Source organism: Podarcis erhardii, assembly GCF_964252035.2.
Source record: "Podarcis erhardii genome assembly, chromosome: 16".
NCBI lineage: Eukaryota > Metazoa > Chordata > Lepidosauria > Squamata > Lacertidae > Podarcis > Podarcis erhardii.
In genome coordinates, this window is record NC_138514.1 from 34,688,718 (window position 1) to 34,705,061 (window position 16,344).

Consider the following 16,344-nt stretch of genomic DNA (forward strand, 5'->3'; position numbering starts at 1 on the left):
AGTGATAACAAAGAGGGGTTTGTTAATGCTGCAATTGAGGGGTCAGCGGCAGCTGCGTCCAGGACTGCATCATAACAGTTCTAAAATACTGGCTGGCGACAATAGCTCTCATTAGAATACAGAACAATTAGAATGTTGCATTTGTAATCTCAGCATCTGCTACTGAACTCTTTTTAAGCAGATCTTCATAATACAGAACCTACTAGAAGCTGCGTCTAATTCAACCACCTCAAAATTGCACCAAAAGATTGCTTTAATTGGAAGCGCGGGGGGACACCCAGTTCATTTTCTTCAGGCAAAAATAACCATACAATGCGTTAAAGTAACAAAAAACCAAACCAAACCCCAAAACAAGCTTATTCGCTCCCCCATCTCAGCACGCTTCATAAGTCTTACTGTAAATCAAAAGGCTTAATTAGAAATGAGGAACTGGAATGTCAGAAGCGCGGCCAGCTGCTACTGGAGAGTTCAGTATTAAAACATTTTTAATAAAGACGTACAGTAGCACTGAACATTTCCTTTTGTTTGTTGCATTGGGTTCTGCTTAAAAATGCAGTTTATGGCTAAACAAAATAAGATCTCAGGGTCTCTAGAGGCATGTTTGCTTACTTTAATGTTTATAGTGTGTCTCCTAGAGATAATTCTATTTAGAAAATGTTCAGAAAAGGTGACCGACATTCAAAAATTGGATGGGTCCAATAGAAGTCCTTATTTGACTTAGCTTTTTGTATACATCTATGTATTTGTAAGAGAGATTTCTAATTTAAAAATCAAATGAATGTGGAATGCAGTATTTTGGGTGTAAAACACAAAATTCAATATGGCAATATGGTAAAGTTAAGCGGACACTGTGAATCTCTCTCTCTGGGCTATATCACATGAACGAAGAAATCTTTGCTGATTAATTATATTAGTCAGTTAATTGATCAATCAATTAATCTTCATAGAAATATAATAGCTTTAAGGAAAAAACACATTTACTTTTAGAGGATACACACACACATCACATTGTCTTAGAAGAGCTATTCCCCAGTGTCTATCAGATGAGAAAGAATGCTTCTTCTAAAGTGGTACTTGCTATCATGGTTTGTTGCTACAAATAACAAAACATTAAAAGCCTACTGCTCTCTTAGTCAATGTTACCATTCTCAGTTGAGCCAATTAAAAAAATGAGCCAATTAATCAAACAAAAAGCTGTAGTTATGTGTGTATACAACAAACTGTTTCTATGTGGCTTCCTCCTGGCTGAGGGTTCTTAGGCAGCCACCTGAGCCTTTTTCAGGATACTCCATTCCCTGCCCCCATTTCCACCTGGTTTTCCTTTCCTCAACAGAGAGTTGATGATCTGTAGCCACTGAGTAGGCTTTAAACTATGTTGGGCTGTTGTAATGTTTTTGAAATTCTGCAAAACATTATTCCCTGAAGTCTGCTAGGAGATGTGAGTGAAGGACATTGTTTTAGCTACATGAGAATTGGCACTCAGAGAATGAGTTTGCTATTAGAATATAGGATATGTAAGTAAAAAAAAAAAGGGGGGGGAGGTAAAGGATCCCTGGACGGTTAAATCCAGTCAAAGGCGACTATGGGGTTGCGGCACTCATCTTGCTTTTAGGCCGAGGGAGCCAGCATTTGTCCGCAGAGAGCTTTCCGGGTCATGTGGCCAGCATGACTAAACCGCTTCTGGCGCAATGCAACACTGTGACAGAAGCTAGACCATTTACCTTCCTGTTGCAGCGGTACCTATTTATCTACTTGCACTGGTGTGCTTTCGAACTGCTAGGTTGGCAGGAGCTGGGACAAAGCAACGGGAGCTCACCCCATTGCAGGGACTCGAAACGCCAACCTTCTGATCGGCAAGTTCAAGAGGCTCAGTGGTTTAGACCACAGCGCCATCCGCATCCCTTTGACATGGAAGTAAAGGTGATTAGAAGCACAATGCCATCAAAATTTGGCACTTTTCAGACCTCTCAATTTCCATGGGCTGAGTATTTAACTGTGCCCTAGATCTTTTCATTTTCTTAAACTGTAATTACTCATCCTGGAACAGGGATACAACCTGATCTAGCAGGAACATCTCATATGCAGGTCCTATTGAAATGAATGGGAAATCTGAGAAAGCCAATTTTGCTTCCAATGGAGCTACTGCATAGCATCCTATTGAGTTGTGTCATAGGAACATAATGACTGTCACAGAGTTATAGAATCATAAGAGTTGGAGGGGACCTGAAGGGTCATCTTGTCCAACCCCCTGCAATGCAGAAATCTCAACAAAAGCATCTATGACAGATGGCCATCCAACCTCTACTTGAAAACCTCTAAGGATGGAGAGTCCACCACCTCCCGAGAGTCCGCCCCATTGCTGAACGGCTCTTACTGTCAGAAAGTTATTTCTGATGTTTAGTTGGAATCTCCTTTCTTGTAACTTGATGCCATTGTTTCACGTCTTAACAAACAATAAGAGCCATACTGGATCAGACCAAAGGCCCATCTAATCCAGCATCCTCCTCTCACTGGAAAGTAGCCAACTAGACCAATGTAAGACTTCCTCCGGGTGTTCTGCCCACTTTTGTCCTGGCGCCACCCTTCCCTCCCCCCTCCCCCACCAGTGTATGTGGCCCTTGGAAGGCAGTCCTTGAGGGAACGCAGCCCTTGGGCTGAAAAGGGTTTCCCACTACTGTCTTAGGAAAATGGACAATCGCTTCCAGTTATAACCCTATAGGCAGCTCCAGACATTCTAAAGAAGGACACCAGTTGACTGTTCCTGCGTTTCTAATGTATATGTCAATTTTTTGAGGGGGTTCTGCCTTCATCAGCTGCTACCATGGTCAACCATGAATAGCTGATGAAGGCAGAAGCCGAAATGTTTGCCACATAAATAAAAAAAAACCCCTGTTTTGTTAATCACAGTAACGTATGTATTATTTAAGTGATTAACCAAATCCTAAGAGGGATTCAAGAGAAGCTTGCATTAGTGCTGCCTGGTGCTTTTATAACTATCTATGGGATATACTCACATGTATACACACACACACAGATGAAAAATAATTTCAAGCTGGAAACTGGCCTAATGGGCACATCTCAAAGATGAAAGACAGTAAGGGAAGAGATGGAAATATAGGTTACGCTGTCAACAAGAGTTTAGTTAGAAAACCTAAGCCAATCCGATGATTTTCATCATATCTTTTCAGAAAGGTTTGTCTCCTCCTAGATTTGTCTACTCACACAATTCTCTAAACCAGATTATAAAGCTAAATCCAACCAAAAAAACCCTTAACGGATCAGGATTTCATTTCTGGCGCTGCAAAAACTTCAGTTGTGGCCAAGTCTTATCAGCTATAGTGGCAGACAGATTACAGAAGATGCGGTTCAGGATAAGTATGAAGCACCACCCGGCTTAAACCAATTACGCACTTAGGAGCAAAGTTGTCAAACCGCAGATGATTGCCAAATCCGCACATTTAATTTTCTCGGCACTTACATATTTCATGGGGAATTATACTGCCAGTGCCGGCTTTGGGAGGGACAAAGACAGCTGGTTAAAATAATAACAAAAACTTTTATTTAAAACCATTACGGGAATAAGTGGGATATAAAACAATGAATCTGGGTTTAGCCTGAAGAATGCCACAAACAGAGGGTGAATAAAAGGCCAAATCCAGCCGGCTATGAGATTTGATTTCTCCCTCCAAGGCAACATTTTACCCACTGCATGTGTTTGCTTGTTGATGGATATTTCCATTAATTATCTTGACAACTGATTCTCATCTCCTTTAAAAGGAGAAGCTGTGTATGAGCCCATCCATTATAAAAATAATAATAATCCTGATCTGTCCTAATTATGCTTCATGGAACTGGAGGCTCGAAAAATGGAAGGCATGCAACCGTAATTCAGCTTCTAGGGCTTGCTACTGCCTTACCATAACTCTTTGGCTCCTGAAGAGCATTCTACTACATTCTCAAAAACATATGACCAAGAGAGAAGAGAAGAGAAGAGAAGAGAAGAGAAGAGAAGAGAAGAGAAGAGAAGAGAAAGGGGGTGGGGGTAAAAAGGCAGGCACTGTACAATTTAACTCACATAATTAGCAATTATTGCCTGCACACTCCCCAATAGAAAATCTGTTGCAAATCAAGGGAAAGAAACGTTAATGAGCTACTTCTGGGCTCCTTGCTCTGGGTAATGCGTTTGCATAATAATGAGGTGCAATCTGCTGAAAAACACATAAAGGACAAATTAATAAGGTTGTCATTTTTTTGCCCGATGATGCTTAATACAGTTTTCATAATCTGCTCAAGACAAAGGTCAGTCACTCAGACACAGCCGATTATGCATTCGCGTGGCAGATGAAATCTTTATTAAACAGAATGATGAATCTGATTAACATGCGCTAACAAATATACAGTCTGCAGGGGGAAAAATGAGCGCCGCCACCTCCTGCAAGCCTCCCTCACGTCGACTATTAAGGCTTTACTCAGATTGAGGTCAGACTGGTATTCCCAAAAGGCGCATTAAGCTAAAAGTTTGCCAAATGTGGCAACATGATGAACAAAACAATATCCTGTTATATAAAGAGTGGCTGCCTCGACAGCTGACCATCTAATCAGCAATGGTAACAAGCCCTTAAATAAATTTAGAAAGAAAAATAATAATAATCTTTGTTACAAAAATAAATGCGGCTAGCGAAACACAGGGGAAGTGTTATTGGATAATCAGCAGCAGATCTCAAGAAATGAGAACACAGATGGCGCCAGGTTCTTGGACTACATCTTATGTTTTCATGACTTTTTCGACATGGTTAGTTGATATTTTACTGGGAAGCACAGCGTTCCCCCCCAAATTCTGTTAGCTGAGGGACACTTCTCTGCTGAAGTAAAGTTGAATGCACAATTCATTCTTAAACCTCAAAAGGTTTACCTTTTAAAGTGTGAAAGAGTAAGAACAACCCACTCCCAAAAGAACAGAGGAACTTAAGCCACTGGTCAGACTGTTTTGCCTATCTAGCTCAGTATTTTCTACTCTGACTGGCAGAGGCTCTCTGAGATCAAAAGAATATCCTTTCTGCACTTGGTACCTGATCCATTTTAAAGCGAAGATACCAGGGATTGAATTTGGGGTGTTACCAGGCAATGTTACCCCAACTTCCAGCAGAAGCTATTTGAAAGGAAGGCAAACACAAAAACATGCAGAGATGCAATGGGAAACCTCCTACAGTACTTGTATGGGAGATCTGGGCTCAGTGGAACTTTTAATAATTGAACTAATCTATAGTAGCAAACTAACAGCTCTTACGCAAGCATACAGTTTAGAAATTAATGTGTACATACGTACTTCCCCACTTGAAGATGCAGTTTAAACAAAACCATCAAGTCTCTACTCCATGGTTGTTTTAAGCCTTTCTACTGATGCAGCAAGACTTTTTAAAGCAGGGGTGGACTACATGTGGCTGTCCAGATGTTGTCAAGACTACAACTGCCTCCCACCTTGACCATTGGGCCAGGCTTGTTTGGGCTGAAGAGCCTTGAAGTCCAAAAGCATCTGAAGGGCCACAGATTCCCCACCCCTGCTGAACCTTCTCCCATCTTCTTCAGCATCCAGTTAGCACTGTGGCCAACCAGATGCCCATTATGGGAAGCTCACAAACAAACTTGACACCTTGCCTTTTCATTTCTCATTAGACTAAAAACCAAATCACAAGGAGCATTAATGAATTGATATCTTTTAACCACTCAAGCTCTTCTTTTAAAAGAAAAAGCCTGAAGTCAATTTAGTATGTCAACAATATCTAACATTCTTTACTATAGCTTTCAGTGTATCTTTCCCCCTCATAAACACACAGTACCATAGAATTAAAGGTATCCTTCATGCCAAGTTAGCTGGTTTTATTATATGCTATTGCAGACGTCTGTCTAAATGTAGTTTTTACAGCAGCAGGTCAAATTTCACCTATGAAGCCTAAGAAAACCTTGAGGACACACATTTTTTGCTATTATATTTTGTTCCACAATCACTCAGTCTCCCAATGTGGGAGATATGGTTATATACATTGTCCCTTTCCTGTTCCTCTTTAAAGGATCTAAACAAAATTAAATTTATTTTCAGGAAAGGCTGAATTCCATGAATATTCTTTATTAAAAAGTATTGTGTTCATAGGGTTATGAGAACTACTATATAATGTACATTTGGAGCCAACAGTGGTATTGGACGCTGAACTGAAATAGTAAAATTGAAATAATAAACAAACAAATATTGGATTACCAACTCTCATTACCCCTGATCATGGGATGTGATAGCTGGGGTTGAAGAGAGCTTGTAGTCCAGTAATATTTGGAGGGGTGGGCAGGCTGGTATAGGAAATTGACCTTCTGGTATACTTTGAAGTATACTGTTTGTGGCGTTTCTGTGTGCTGCTCTGGTTCGCCAGAAGCGGCTTAGTCATGCTGGCCACATGACCTGGAAGCTGTACGCTGGCTCCCTTGGCCAATAAAGCGAGATGAGCGCCGCAACCCCACAGTCAGCCACGACTGGACCTAATGGTCAGGGGTCCCTTTACCTTTACCTAAGGGGCAACTCAAAGAGCCTCATAATTAATCCTAGGCACTTTTTAGATTTGACAACCTTCACTAAGCCCTGAAGCACACCCCTTTCAAAAATTAGTTTGTGTGTGTATGTGCTTTTTAAAAACATGCTTGTGATAGAGGATCTGCTGCTCAAAGAAAAAAAGTCAAAACTCCCTCTGGATACATATGTACAGTAGCTTTTTGGATAACAGCCAAGGGATATAATAGTTGGGGAAATATCTGCAGGAGCTCTTTTACCTTATGATTTCACCGCTGCTTGATAAACTGTCAGTGTTTCCTATAGATGTGCAAGTCACGCCTTATCTGTGATGATCACCTTCCGTTAATGTACAAAATTCATAAGCACAACCCTTAAAAGATTCTACAGCCTTTTGTCGTAGTTTCCAAATTATTTTCTTTTCTACATCAGGAGAGGATTCATTCTCCCACTACTTCTGGAATTACAAAGTCAGAATGTCTGCAATCTGGAAACACTTCGCAGGCATTGCATTTCTCAAACAACAGCCCTCCATAGGTATGCAACAAGTGGATTTTGAAATGGGAAAGGGGAGATTCTGAAAAATAGTTTATGAGAACAGCACATAGGTTGCCCGCAGGGCATGCCCAAGTTCTTAGGTACAATCACAAATATCTGAAAGGCCACCTTCTTCCCTACAGATGCTCTTGGGTATTAAGATCAACAGAGGACCTCTTGTAGTTCCCTCTCTCAGACGTTTGGGAGGAGGGTGGTACAAAAGAGGGCCTTATCTGCAGCAGCCCCTAAGATGTGGAGTTCTCTCCCCTGGCACCTTCACTACATAGCTTTCGTCATATGCAGAAAATGCATCTCTTTACCCTAGTCTTGACACCTGATATATATGGACTCACCCTATTCTTTTGATTGTAAATTGTTTTAACTGATTTTAAACTTGTGTTTTTATATTGTTGTAATTGGGAAATCTGTGGTTAAGGATGAGTAGTAGTAGTAGTAGTAGTAGTAGTAGTAGTAATAAAAAATAGCACACTAAAAGGAGATTAATAGTAAGATCTTACCAGTTACTTAAGGCAATATTTCTCACCTCCAGAGAATATAACACAGTACCGACTTGCAAGCTGGAACTCTCAGCATCTCCTTCATAACCATGAAATAACAGAGATATAAACTAACACATTAAAGGCTTTGCTGTGTCTAAACACACAGTGTAATAATTATTTTAAGAGAGAACCTATTGGTCTCTCATCACTTAACACAATAATATCAATCATGAGCTCAAACAGAAATAAATTAGTCATCATCGTGAAAGCACAAGCCATTTGGATCAATATTTTATTGCTTGGAAACTTACATACATTGGTAAGATAAAAAAGTATGACTTGCCCAACATGACTGCATTATACAGAAAGCACTTTATACCCAGCTGTTCCCTGTTTTAAATAGGTTTGATGAGCAGATCTTGTATTACTAAGATCCATTGAAACTTTGCTAATTATTATTGTGGGAGGCTCACAGTTAAAGAGCCACTTGGTGATTTTTAACAAATATAGAAACTCCATCCTTCCTTAACCTTTGTAGCTCTTGACCATTCTCTAGCCCAGTTTTCTTTCCTCTCTCAGGCTGTAATTAATGTTTGATATAGATGTTAGTGCCACCCAATTTTTTAAAAAAAATCCTTTTCTCCCTTTTATGGGTCCCAAATGCTAACTATTTGTTGCAGGACAGCCTGCTCATTTGCTGAATGCAACACATGTGTCTCTTTAGGAAACGCTTTGCTCAAGGCTAACAACACAGCAGCTTCCAGTAAACAGGATAAAGCCGACTCTTTGAAATTCCCATTCAAATGTAAAATATTGTATACCAGCATGAATTAGAATTGCCCCCAGATTTGTTTAACGAAAGTCAGGGAAAAGCTAGCACTGATTAGGGAAGTCTTCTAGGAGTGTCAGAAAAATCTCAGGCTGAAACTGCGACTAGACTGTTGTGAAGTCCTGTGGGGCAATGAAGAAGAGCGCTGGTGGGGTGGAAGCCAATGCACTGTCACAAAATGTGAGAAGTCCCTGTTCACGCGGGGGGGGGGGGGGGGCTACCTTGTGGCTCCTGCTTGTGCTGTGGGAACAACTTAAGCACCAGGCCTTCACAGCATTGGTGTTCTCAAGCAGAGTCAAGAGGGTATGTGAAGTATCATAAGACAAAGAAAGTAGTAGTCAATAAGGGCTGTAGTTTAGACACACACCTGGCTGCCTCTTAGCTAGCCGACAGCATATCTTTTTGTTGGGTATCCTGTTTGATCAAAAGCGAAACAGTACTAAGCACGTAACCAATCTTTGAAACACAGTTCCCTGCACATGAATCTGGGACAGATTTTGCAAGATTTCTGCTCCCTCTCTTCTGGAGCCACTTTAGTGGCATGAGAGTTTCCCATCACAGCACACCACGGCTCCTTTGCGTACCAAAGCTACCAACCCCAGAAACTGGAGCAGTTTAGGCAAAGGAAGAAATTGTGCATTGGAGGCTGGTGTCCATTGGGGCTGGCAGGGAGTGCAGGAGTGGGTGGAACTGGAGCCTATGACAGACTAGGTCCATTAATTCTGATCTTGTCCCCATCCTCTTGCTTGCTAAGTTCTAAGGTGACACCACTAAAATTAAGGAGGAGGAAGCTGACCCCTGGGCTGGCTGAGGGTAGGCTGAACTTGATGGCAATTGTCTCATTTACCTAACGGGCAGCCTCCAGTGGAACTGTGTCATGGAGAAGAGGATGCAAGATTAGACGAGTCATTGGCCAGATCCACTCATTACTTAACCTGATTCCGACTGGATTACTATAACTACCACTATAATCAAACTTGAAAATCTACAAATTGTTTCCAACTTTACCTGTCAGTGACTTGGCCCCTCCTTTAATAGATGGTTTCCCGATTCTTCGTTTATATGTTCTCTGTACTTTCAGTCCTTCAATAAATTCAGGATTTGATTATTATATTGCACCAGTGTGACTAAGAATCAGTGATTTTGCGAGGCATTCCCACAATTATTCAAATTATTATGTATTTCCACCACTGAGGACAACTTGGGTCAGGTTCTTAACAACACAACATTATATTCAAGCCCCATTACATACATTTTACACACACGGAATGAAAACTTATAAACCTGGCTGGTCAGTGTCATTTATTTTATCAATATTTTTAAAGTGCTTAAAGCAATAAGCATTTCGTAACCTAAATTCAAAGAACCTGATTGAAAGGAGGACTGAAAGGGTTTTGAAAAAACACCACTGATTCTACCTTTATATGTACATACATGCAATATACATAACAAAGAATTCTAAAATGAGTATATTTAACTTCAGCAGTTCTTATCATCTGTTCCATTTAGGAGAAATATTTTTGATGAGATGTAGAAAATGGTAAATTAAAAAAAAATGAAATTAGGCTGTTATGCTGGTATATATTCAACAGTACAAAAGAGGTTATGCTGGCATATGTTCAACAATACAAAGATTTCTAAGGGCCAGCTTACCCTTTGTGTGACAAACACAGATATTTCCTGTGGCAAACAGAACAGAAACATATTTTTCTTCCCAGGGAGTCCTGATTTGGCCACAATTTTCCCTAGATGTTTAAAGATCAGCAATTGTCAACCATACTTTACACATTTCTTATGTGAAACACAATTGCTGTGTAAAGTGTTAAGAAGCTCTATGGGGTGATTCACACAGCACATCTTCCTAACAAAACTGAACACATCCTCAAGGTTTCAACACAGCCTTCCTTGATTGTTAGATGTATATATAAAATAAGAGCATACTAAGTAGGTTTAAGAGGTGATGAAAATGATCTGGATCTGTTTATACTGCTGTGTTCTGGTCCATCTAGCACATGATGTATTAAAGCAGAAACAACAGATAAAGAGAGTGGCATTCTTTGCACACAAGCAACAAAATTTGGACCAGTTTTTCCCATTACATGGCAACTTCTGAAGCTACCACACAGTGAGGTCCATATGAAATCCAGTTGTTTTTTTTTAAAAAAAAACCAAAAATATGTAGCAGTGGTTATGTGCGGCTACCATGCTTCAGCAGACTACTAATATTTTTAGCCAGCCCGCAAAATCTGCCGGCTGCAAAGCAAGTTTTTGCATGGATCCTCTTCAACACTCCTACCCCCCCCCCCTTTATCAGGTGCAGCATTCTCCTGCAGAAAGGAAGCAATCAATGAATTGGGCTGCATCATAATTATTTGAAAATGGTATATTTCCTGACCACTTCATTGACCAGCTTCCAGTTATTTCTAGGAATAGCCCAGTGATACAAAGCAAAGGCTACTTCTACTTGTGACAGACACACAAGAGAACCTTCCCCAGAGTGCTCACATGAGTAGGACCTGAAGGTTTACATCAACTGTAACCCCGACAATCATCATGAATCTGGGTTTGGGCTGCAACTGCCTCTGTGCTGGCCACCAAAAGCAATAGCCTTCCTTCCTCCTCCTCTCTTCCCTGTAGAATGTTGAAATGGAAATGCATGACATGTCACCGCCATGTTGGCTATTTCCATTTCTCTGCTCCACATCCTGATTGCAGGGGTACGGAACCTTGATGTAACATGATATAACAAAGATAGGGAACCATGCAAGATGATGACACAGTGCCACACAATCTACATTATTTAACATCACCAGAGAGAGAGGAAGGAGGAAACTCTCTTTTTTTTCAGATAATATCCAGTGATTCTTACTTAGGTATTGTTTTCATTGTTCTGGTTTTCTGAAAAACTGATTAACTGAAGCCTATCAGGAAACAACCATAGCGCCATGATTTCTAGCTAAACTAAAAACTCATTCCTAAGGGGTTCCTCCAGCCCAGCCCAGCCCAGCCCACCCCTCTACTGATAATTAAACTGGACAACAGACACACCTTTGTTTCGTGATCTGGAAAGATTCTTTCTCTTTGCCTCCTGCTCAGCTTCACCTATGCTATTAGTACTGTGTCCAGCTGCTCTGACTGCCCCTCCAGTACTCTCACTGCTCTGCACGATTCCAGGCTCCTCTGCCTTCGTGTCAGCATCGGTTTTAATGCTGACCATTGCATCTACTAGCTTTAGAGCACTGGTTTCATAAAGCTCTTCAACTTTAATAGAGCTTGCAGTTTCAAAGGAAATCCCAGTCTCGCTGCCAGTATGAGTTGACAACTCCTTTTTCTGTACTGCTGACTCGACACTGTTGAAAAGTTCAGGTGTGAAATAGATACTGTCATCGTTGGCATCTGTCTCTGCAGCTATATCTGATGTTGAAAGGTTCGCGTTTCCTCTCACTGGAGAAAATGCCACGTCCCTCCCTTCTTCATGAGCCCAGAGCTGCTGCTCAATAGGATATTCCTGAATGGCCTTTCCAGCAGAAAAGCTAATCGGTTCTCTACATGGTGACAATCCAGTTGCCCTGTGTTGCTCAACCAAAAACACATTCTGCTGGGGTTCATTTGCAACAAGCTGAGTACTTTCATCCATTGGTATCTTTGGTTGGCATTTAGCTTCGGAGAGGTCTTTCTCATTCAAGGCAAGCAGGGGTGTTGAAGTCAATGGTCTACTGAAATACTGTTTTATACTGAAAGAAGAGAGCTGATTATTTGCTTTCTCCCTCTTGTTCTTCCCGATCAAGGTTTTGGGTTTGGAGTCGGTTAGGTTTTCTTGCTTTACAGTCTGGCAGAATGGCTGAAGATCTGGAATAGAAGGGCAGAGGCATATAACTAGCTGGATAAACAGAAACAGGTAATAATGAATGCTTGTCATTATTTTTAGCATGTACACATCAGAAAACACTGTTCAGTTTCTAGAACAAGGGTGGGCAACTTGTGGGATGATGGGAGTTGTTGTTCAGTAATATAAGCAGGGACACGTGCCTCATTCCCGCTTTAGAGTATTTAACTCAGTGGCTTTCAAACTTTCAGCCTTCAGGAAACCTCACCAATTTTTCTGCCATTAAATCCCTGCACATTACAGAGAATTCTGTGGCATGTTCTAGGGCAAATGCAGTTCACAATAAGCCCTGACCAGGCTTTTGGGGCCTCAGTGTTGCCTCACAAGAACAGAGAGTGTGCACCAAAAAACATCCTATACTCCTACTACGACTGCTCATTGCAAGGGAAGGCTTCCTTTCAGGAAATCTTGATTGCCATTACTCATTTTCTTACTAAGGAATATCTGACTAGTTTTCCCCTCCGTTTCAAAACCAATAAACTAGATTAAACTGTTTGTGGAAAAGGAGAGGCACATATATTCGCAATTAGCTGTTATGCTTCATTTCGCTTCAGGCTCATTACCCTATTACTCAGTTGTAGCTTCTTTTCTCCACCTGGTCTTGTCTGTCTAACTGACATCTTATTTATGTATTTAGTCACCTTGTGCCAAAGCCTCTAGACAACATTCAATAAAACTAGTGAAAAACATCCAATACAATCAGTACAACTAAGTAATAAACCGAGCAAAACTAAACTGCAATAAAAACAACTCAACCATAGCATAAATAAATACAGACACCGTTACAAGCAAAAACACATCACCATCAGAGAAACAAAGACAGAATTGAATGATACTAAAATAATATTATAGTGTTAAAAGATGATAAAAATTATTAAAAGGCTTGGAAGAAGAGGAATGTCTTCATCTGGTGCCAAAGAGTAACTGAAGGAGGCACCAGGCAAGTCTCTTTGGTAGAACATTCTACAAACAGGAGCCACCCATTAAAAGGCCCTATCTCGTCATCATCCTCCATACTTCAGAAAGAAGTTCTTTTCAATTTTGCACACATTTATGCCAATCTAGTAATCCCCTGGGAGTGCAAGGACAATGATACAGATGAGAGACAAGAGTTTCTTCATTAACTACAAGGAATGGGATCACTGTCCATTTAAAGTGAATAGAGAAGCCCTTGGGGTCCTGGGAGTTTCAGGCATGCACTGAAGCACATACAGAGCTCTGGATTGGGAAGAAAGTAATGTCCACAGAAGCCCCTGCAATGTTTAGAATTAGAGGGAAGATATTAAAAGTCCTCTAGCGCAGAAACCCTTCATAGATACTATTAGCATTACATTAACATGGTATTTCCACATTCACAGAACGAACAACAGCATAACTGTGTGTCTTTCCTTCCCTCGAAATTGTGCTACAGCATTAGTAGATTACTAGTTTTCAAATAACTGGATTGATTGACATAAAATAATGTAACAGCCTACGTTAAATGTATACACAACTAGGGTGGGGGAAGAACCTGCCACTGAACCAAATAGCACTTTGTTAAGATGAGTTTAATCCCTTCTTTCCACTCAAGAACAAAGAGCCCAATGTGTGTGGCCAAATGCATAGAGACACAAATATATGTGTGTGTGTTTTTTTTTTGCCTTTCTGACTCCTCACTCTGCACTGGGAACAATTCCGGATAACTTTCCAGAATAGTTTTGAGTGGACAAGAGACACTACAAAGGGAAGAAGGGGGCCTCACTGCCCTGCTACATGTGAAAAAGTTCCAGCATGCACCTTGAGACTGTTCATCAGTGGGGAACCATCCACTTTGCATGAAAAAAGTCCCAGGTTCAATCCCTGGCATCTCCAGTTAAAAGGGTCAGGAGGTGTCCATGAGATGGGATTCTAAATGCTAATGGGAAGGGGCAGGATCCCACCAGGTTCTTTTTGAATGTAAGAGATAGCAAGCGGCTCTCAGGATTAAAAAAAATAATAATAATAAAAGTTAAAGGGGGGGTTTGCAGGTGAGGGGAAAAGACCTCTCTCTGCTTGACATCCTGGAAACCCACTAACAGTCACAGCAGAAAATAATAATAACAACCAGTGCTGAGCGATGTCTGTTTTTCAACACTGTGATATCTCACTAGCTAAACATGGCGATATACCAATATATCACAATGTCTGAAATAAGGATGCAACTATGTAGAGGCAAATGCGGTAATGTCCTGGCAACTGCTACTACTTAGGGGTCTAAAACAGATACATTTTTATTTACCTGTAACATATTGTTGCAACTCAGATTCAGATTAGATTTATTGTGGCCATTGGCCCATAACGAAAACAATACACCCAAATTTATCCATAAACAATACAATTTAAACAGTTCCAAGTTAAAAAACCCCTATAAAACCAATTTTACTTCAGTTAAGTAAACACTATACACAATAAGCTTCCTCTATGTAAACCGCAATTCAAATCCATCAGATTTTGGGGGGTATGCGTCTTGGTTCTGGCACTTATTAATGGTTCTTAAGTTTAGCTAAGCTGTCAGAGTCATACAGTGCTCCATTTCTCCTCTTTTGAAATAAAACATTAATTAGGTATCTAGCGACTGCAAGGGATCTACTTGTCGTTTAATAGGTATATTATTTGGGCTTCCTGAGTTCCGTCAGCAATTCTTGATAAATATGGGGCCAGAAACTTGGACTGTGAAGCCAAATGTAATGGACAACAGAAGATTATATGATATAACAATTCTATAGATCCACTTTTACAGTCGCAGAGGAGTGAGATCTGTCCGTTGGAGAGTCTGTTACCCAACACATTTGATGGGAAAACATTGAATCTAGCCTTTATAAAGGCATACCTGTGCGTCACCACAGATAAGGTAGTTAAATAAGATGGAAGTTTCGATGGTGGTGTTAAGCCAAAGTTTATCGGTGAACAAGTGTCACCACCTGTCGCAATATTAAATTGTAAATCCATCTCTTCTAATTTGTGAGTTGTAATTCTCTTGGCAGAGATTAAATCCAATTTTAATAGTTCAGATGGAGATAGTCCAAGGGACACAAGTTTCCCATGTATTATTTTTGCCCAGGGGCTAGGGAAGTCATCTCTCCAGAGACACTGTATCAAGTGGAGATTTGGAAGTTTATGCCATAATGCCAACCAGTAACAGAGGATGCATTTCCATAATGTGGTTTCTAAAGATGTAACATTTAGTTCCAGTCGTATAGTAGTACAGTGGTGCCCTGCAAGACGAACGCCTCGCAAGACGGAAAACCCGCTAGACGAAAGGGTTTTCCGTTTTGGAGGCGCTTCGCTAAACGAATTTCTCTATGGGGTTGCTTCGCAAGACGAAAAAATCTTGCGAGTTCCCGCGGGTTTTTTTCCACTTTCCCCCCCCTTTCCTAAGCCGCTAAGCCGCTTATCAGCTGTTCCGCTGATAAGCCGCCTCTCAGCTGATCGCTAAAAGCCGCTAGACCGCTAATAGTGCTAATCCGCTAAGCCGTCAATGGGCTTGCTTCGCAAGAGGAAAAAACCGCTAGACGAAGAGAATCACGGAACGGATTAATTTCGTCTTGCGAGGCACCACTGTATTGCTTACACACCTGGGTAATTTTAGCAACCTTCTTAGAAGCTGGTTTTGGATTACCTCCAAATGGGTTAGATTAACAAAGGACCCCCATATTGGGATTGCATATGCTATTTGTCAGGGAACTGCCATCGGAGAGACAAGTGGTGGACAGGCTCCAGGAGAATAGGAGAGAATCTGCAGCAGAAGAGGGAACCAGCAGGGGGAGTGCAGGAGTCACAGCGGAGGGGAGGCTCTGGGATGCTTCCAGTGAGAGTAGTGGAGAGGTAACGGGACCCCCGTTGGGAACGCCCACCCTTCGCCGGAAACTGTCACGCAGAGAGTCTCGAAAGCGCATGTCTGTCAAAGAGCTTTTATGTTGGCGTAAATTCCGTAGACGCCCACTGTCAGATTCTACCAGCGACTGACGGAGTCATGCTTTGGGGGCTCCGTTAGTGCATCGGTTTGGATGACCAGCCAAAC

At 41.1% G+C, this 16,344-nt stretch overlaps 1 protein-coding gene across 1 annotated transcript in view; it reads right to left on the bottom strand.

The window, feature by feature from the left end:
- BRIP1 (BRCA1 interacting DNA helicase 1) overlaps positions 1-12,338 on the bottom strand; it is a gene marked incomplete at its 5' end in the record, with an annotated part of 82,350 nt that extends 70,012 nt beyond the window's left edge. Inside the window, 3 exons of the mRNA XM_081844351.1 lie at positions 7,609-7,687; positions 9,428-9,502; positions 11,468-12,338. Of these exons, the coding sequence (XP_081700477.1) occupies positions 7,609-7,687; positions 9,428-9,502; positions 11,468-12,338 (1,025 nt within the window). The remainder of the gene's footprint in view (positions 1-7,608; positions 7,688-9,427; positions 9,503-11,467) is intronic.
- Positions 12,339-16,344: the final 4,006 nt, after the last annotated feature.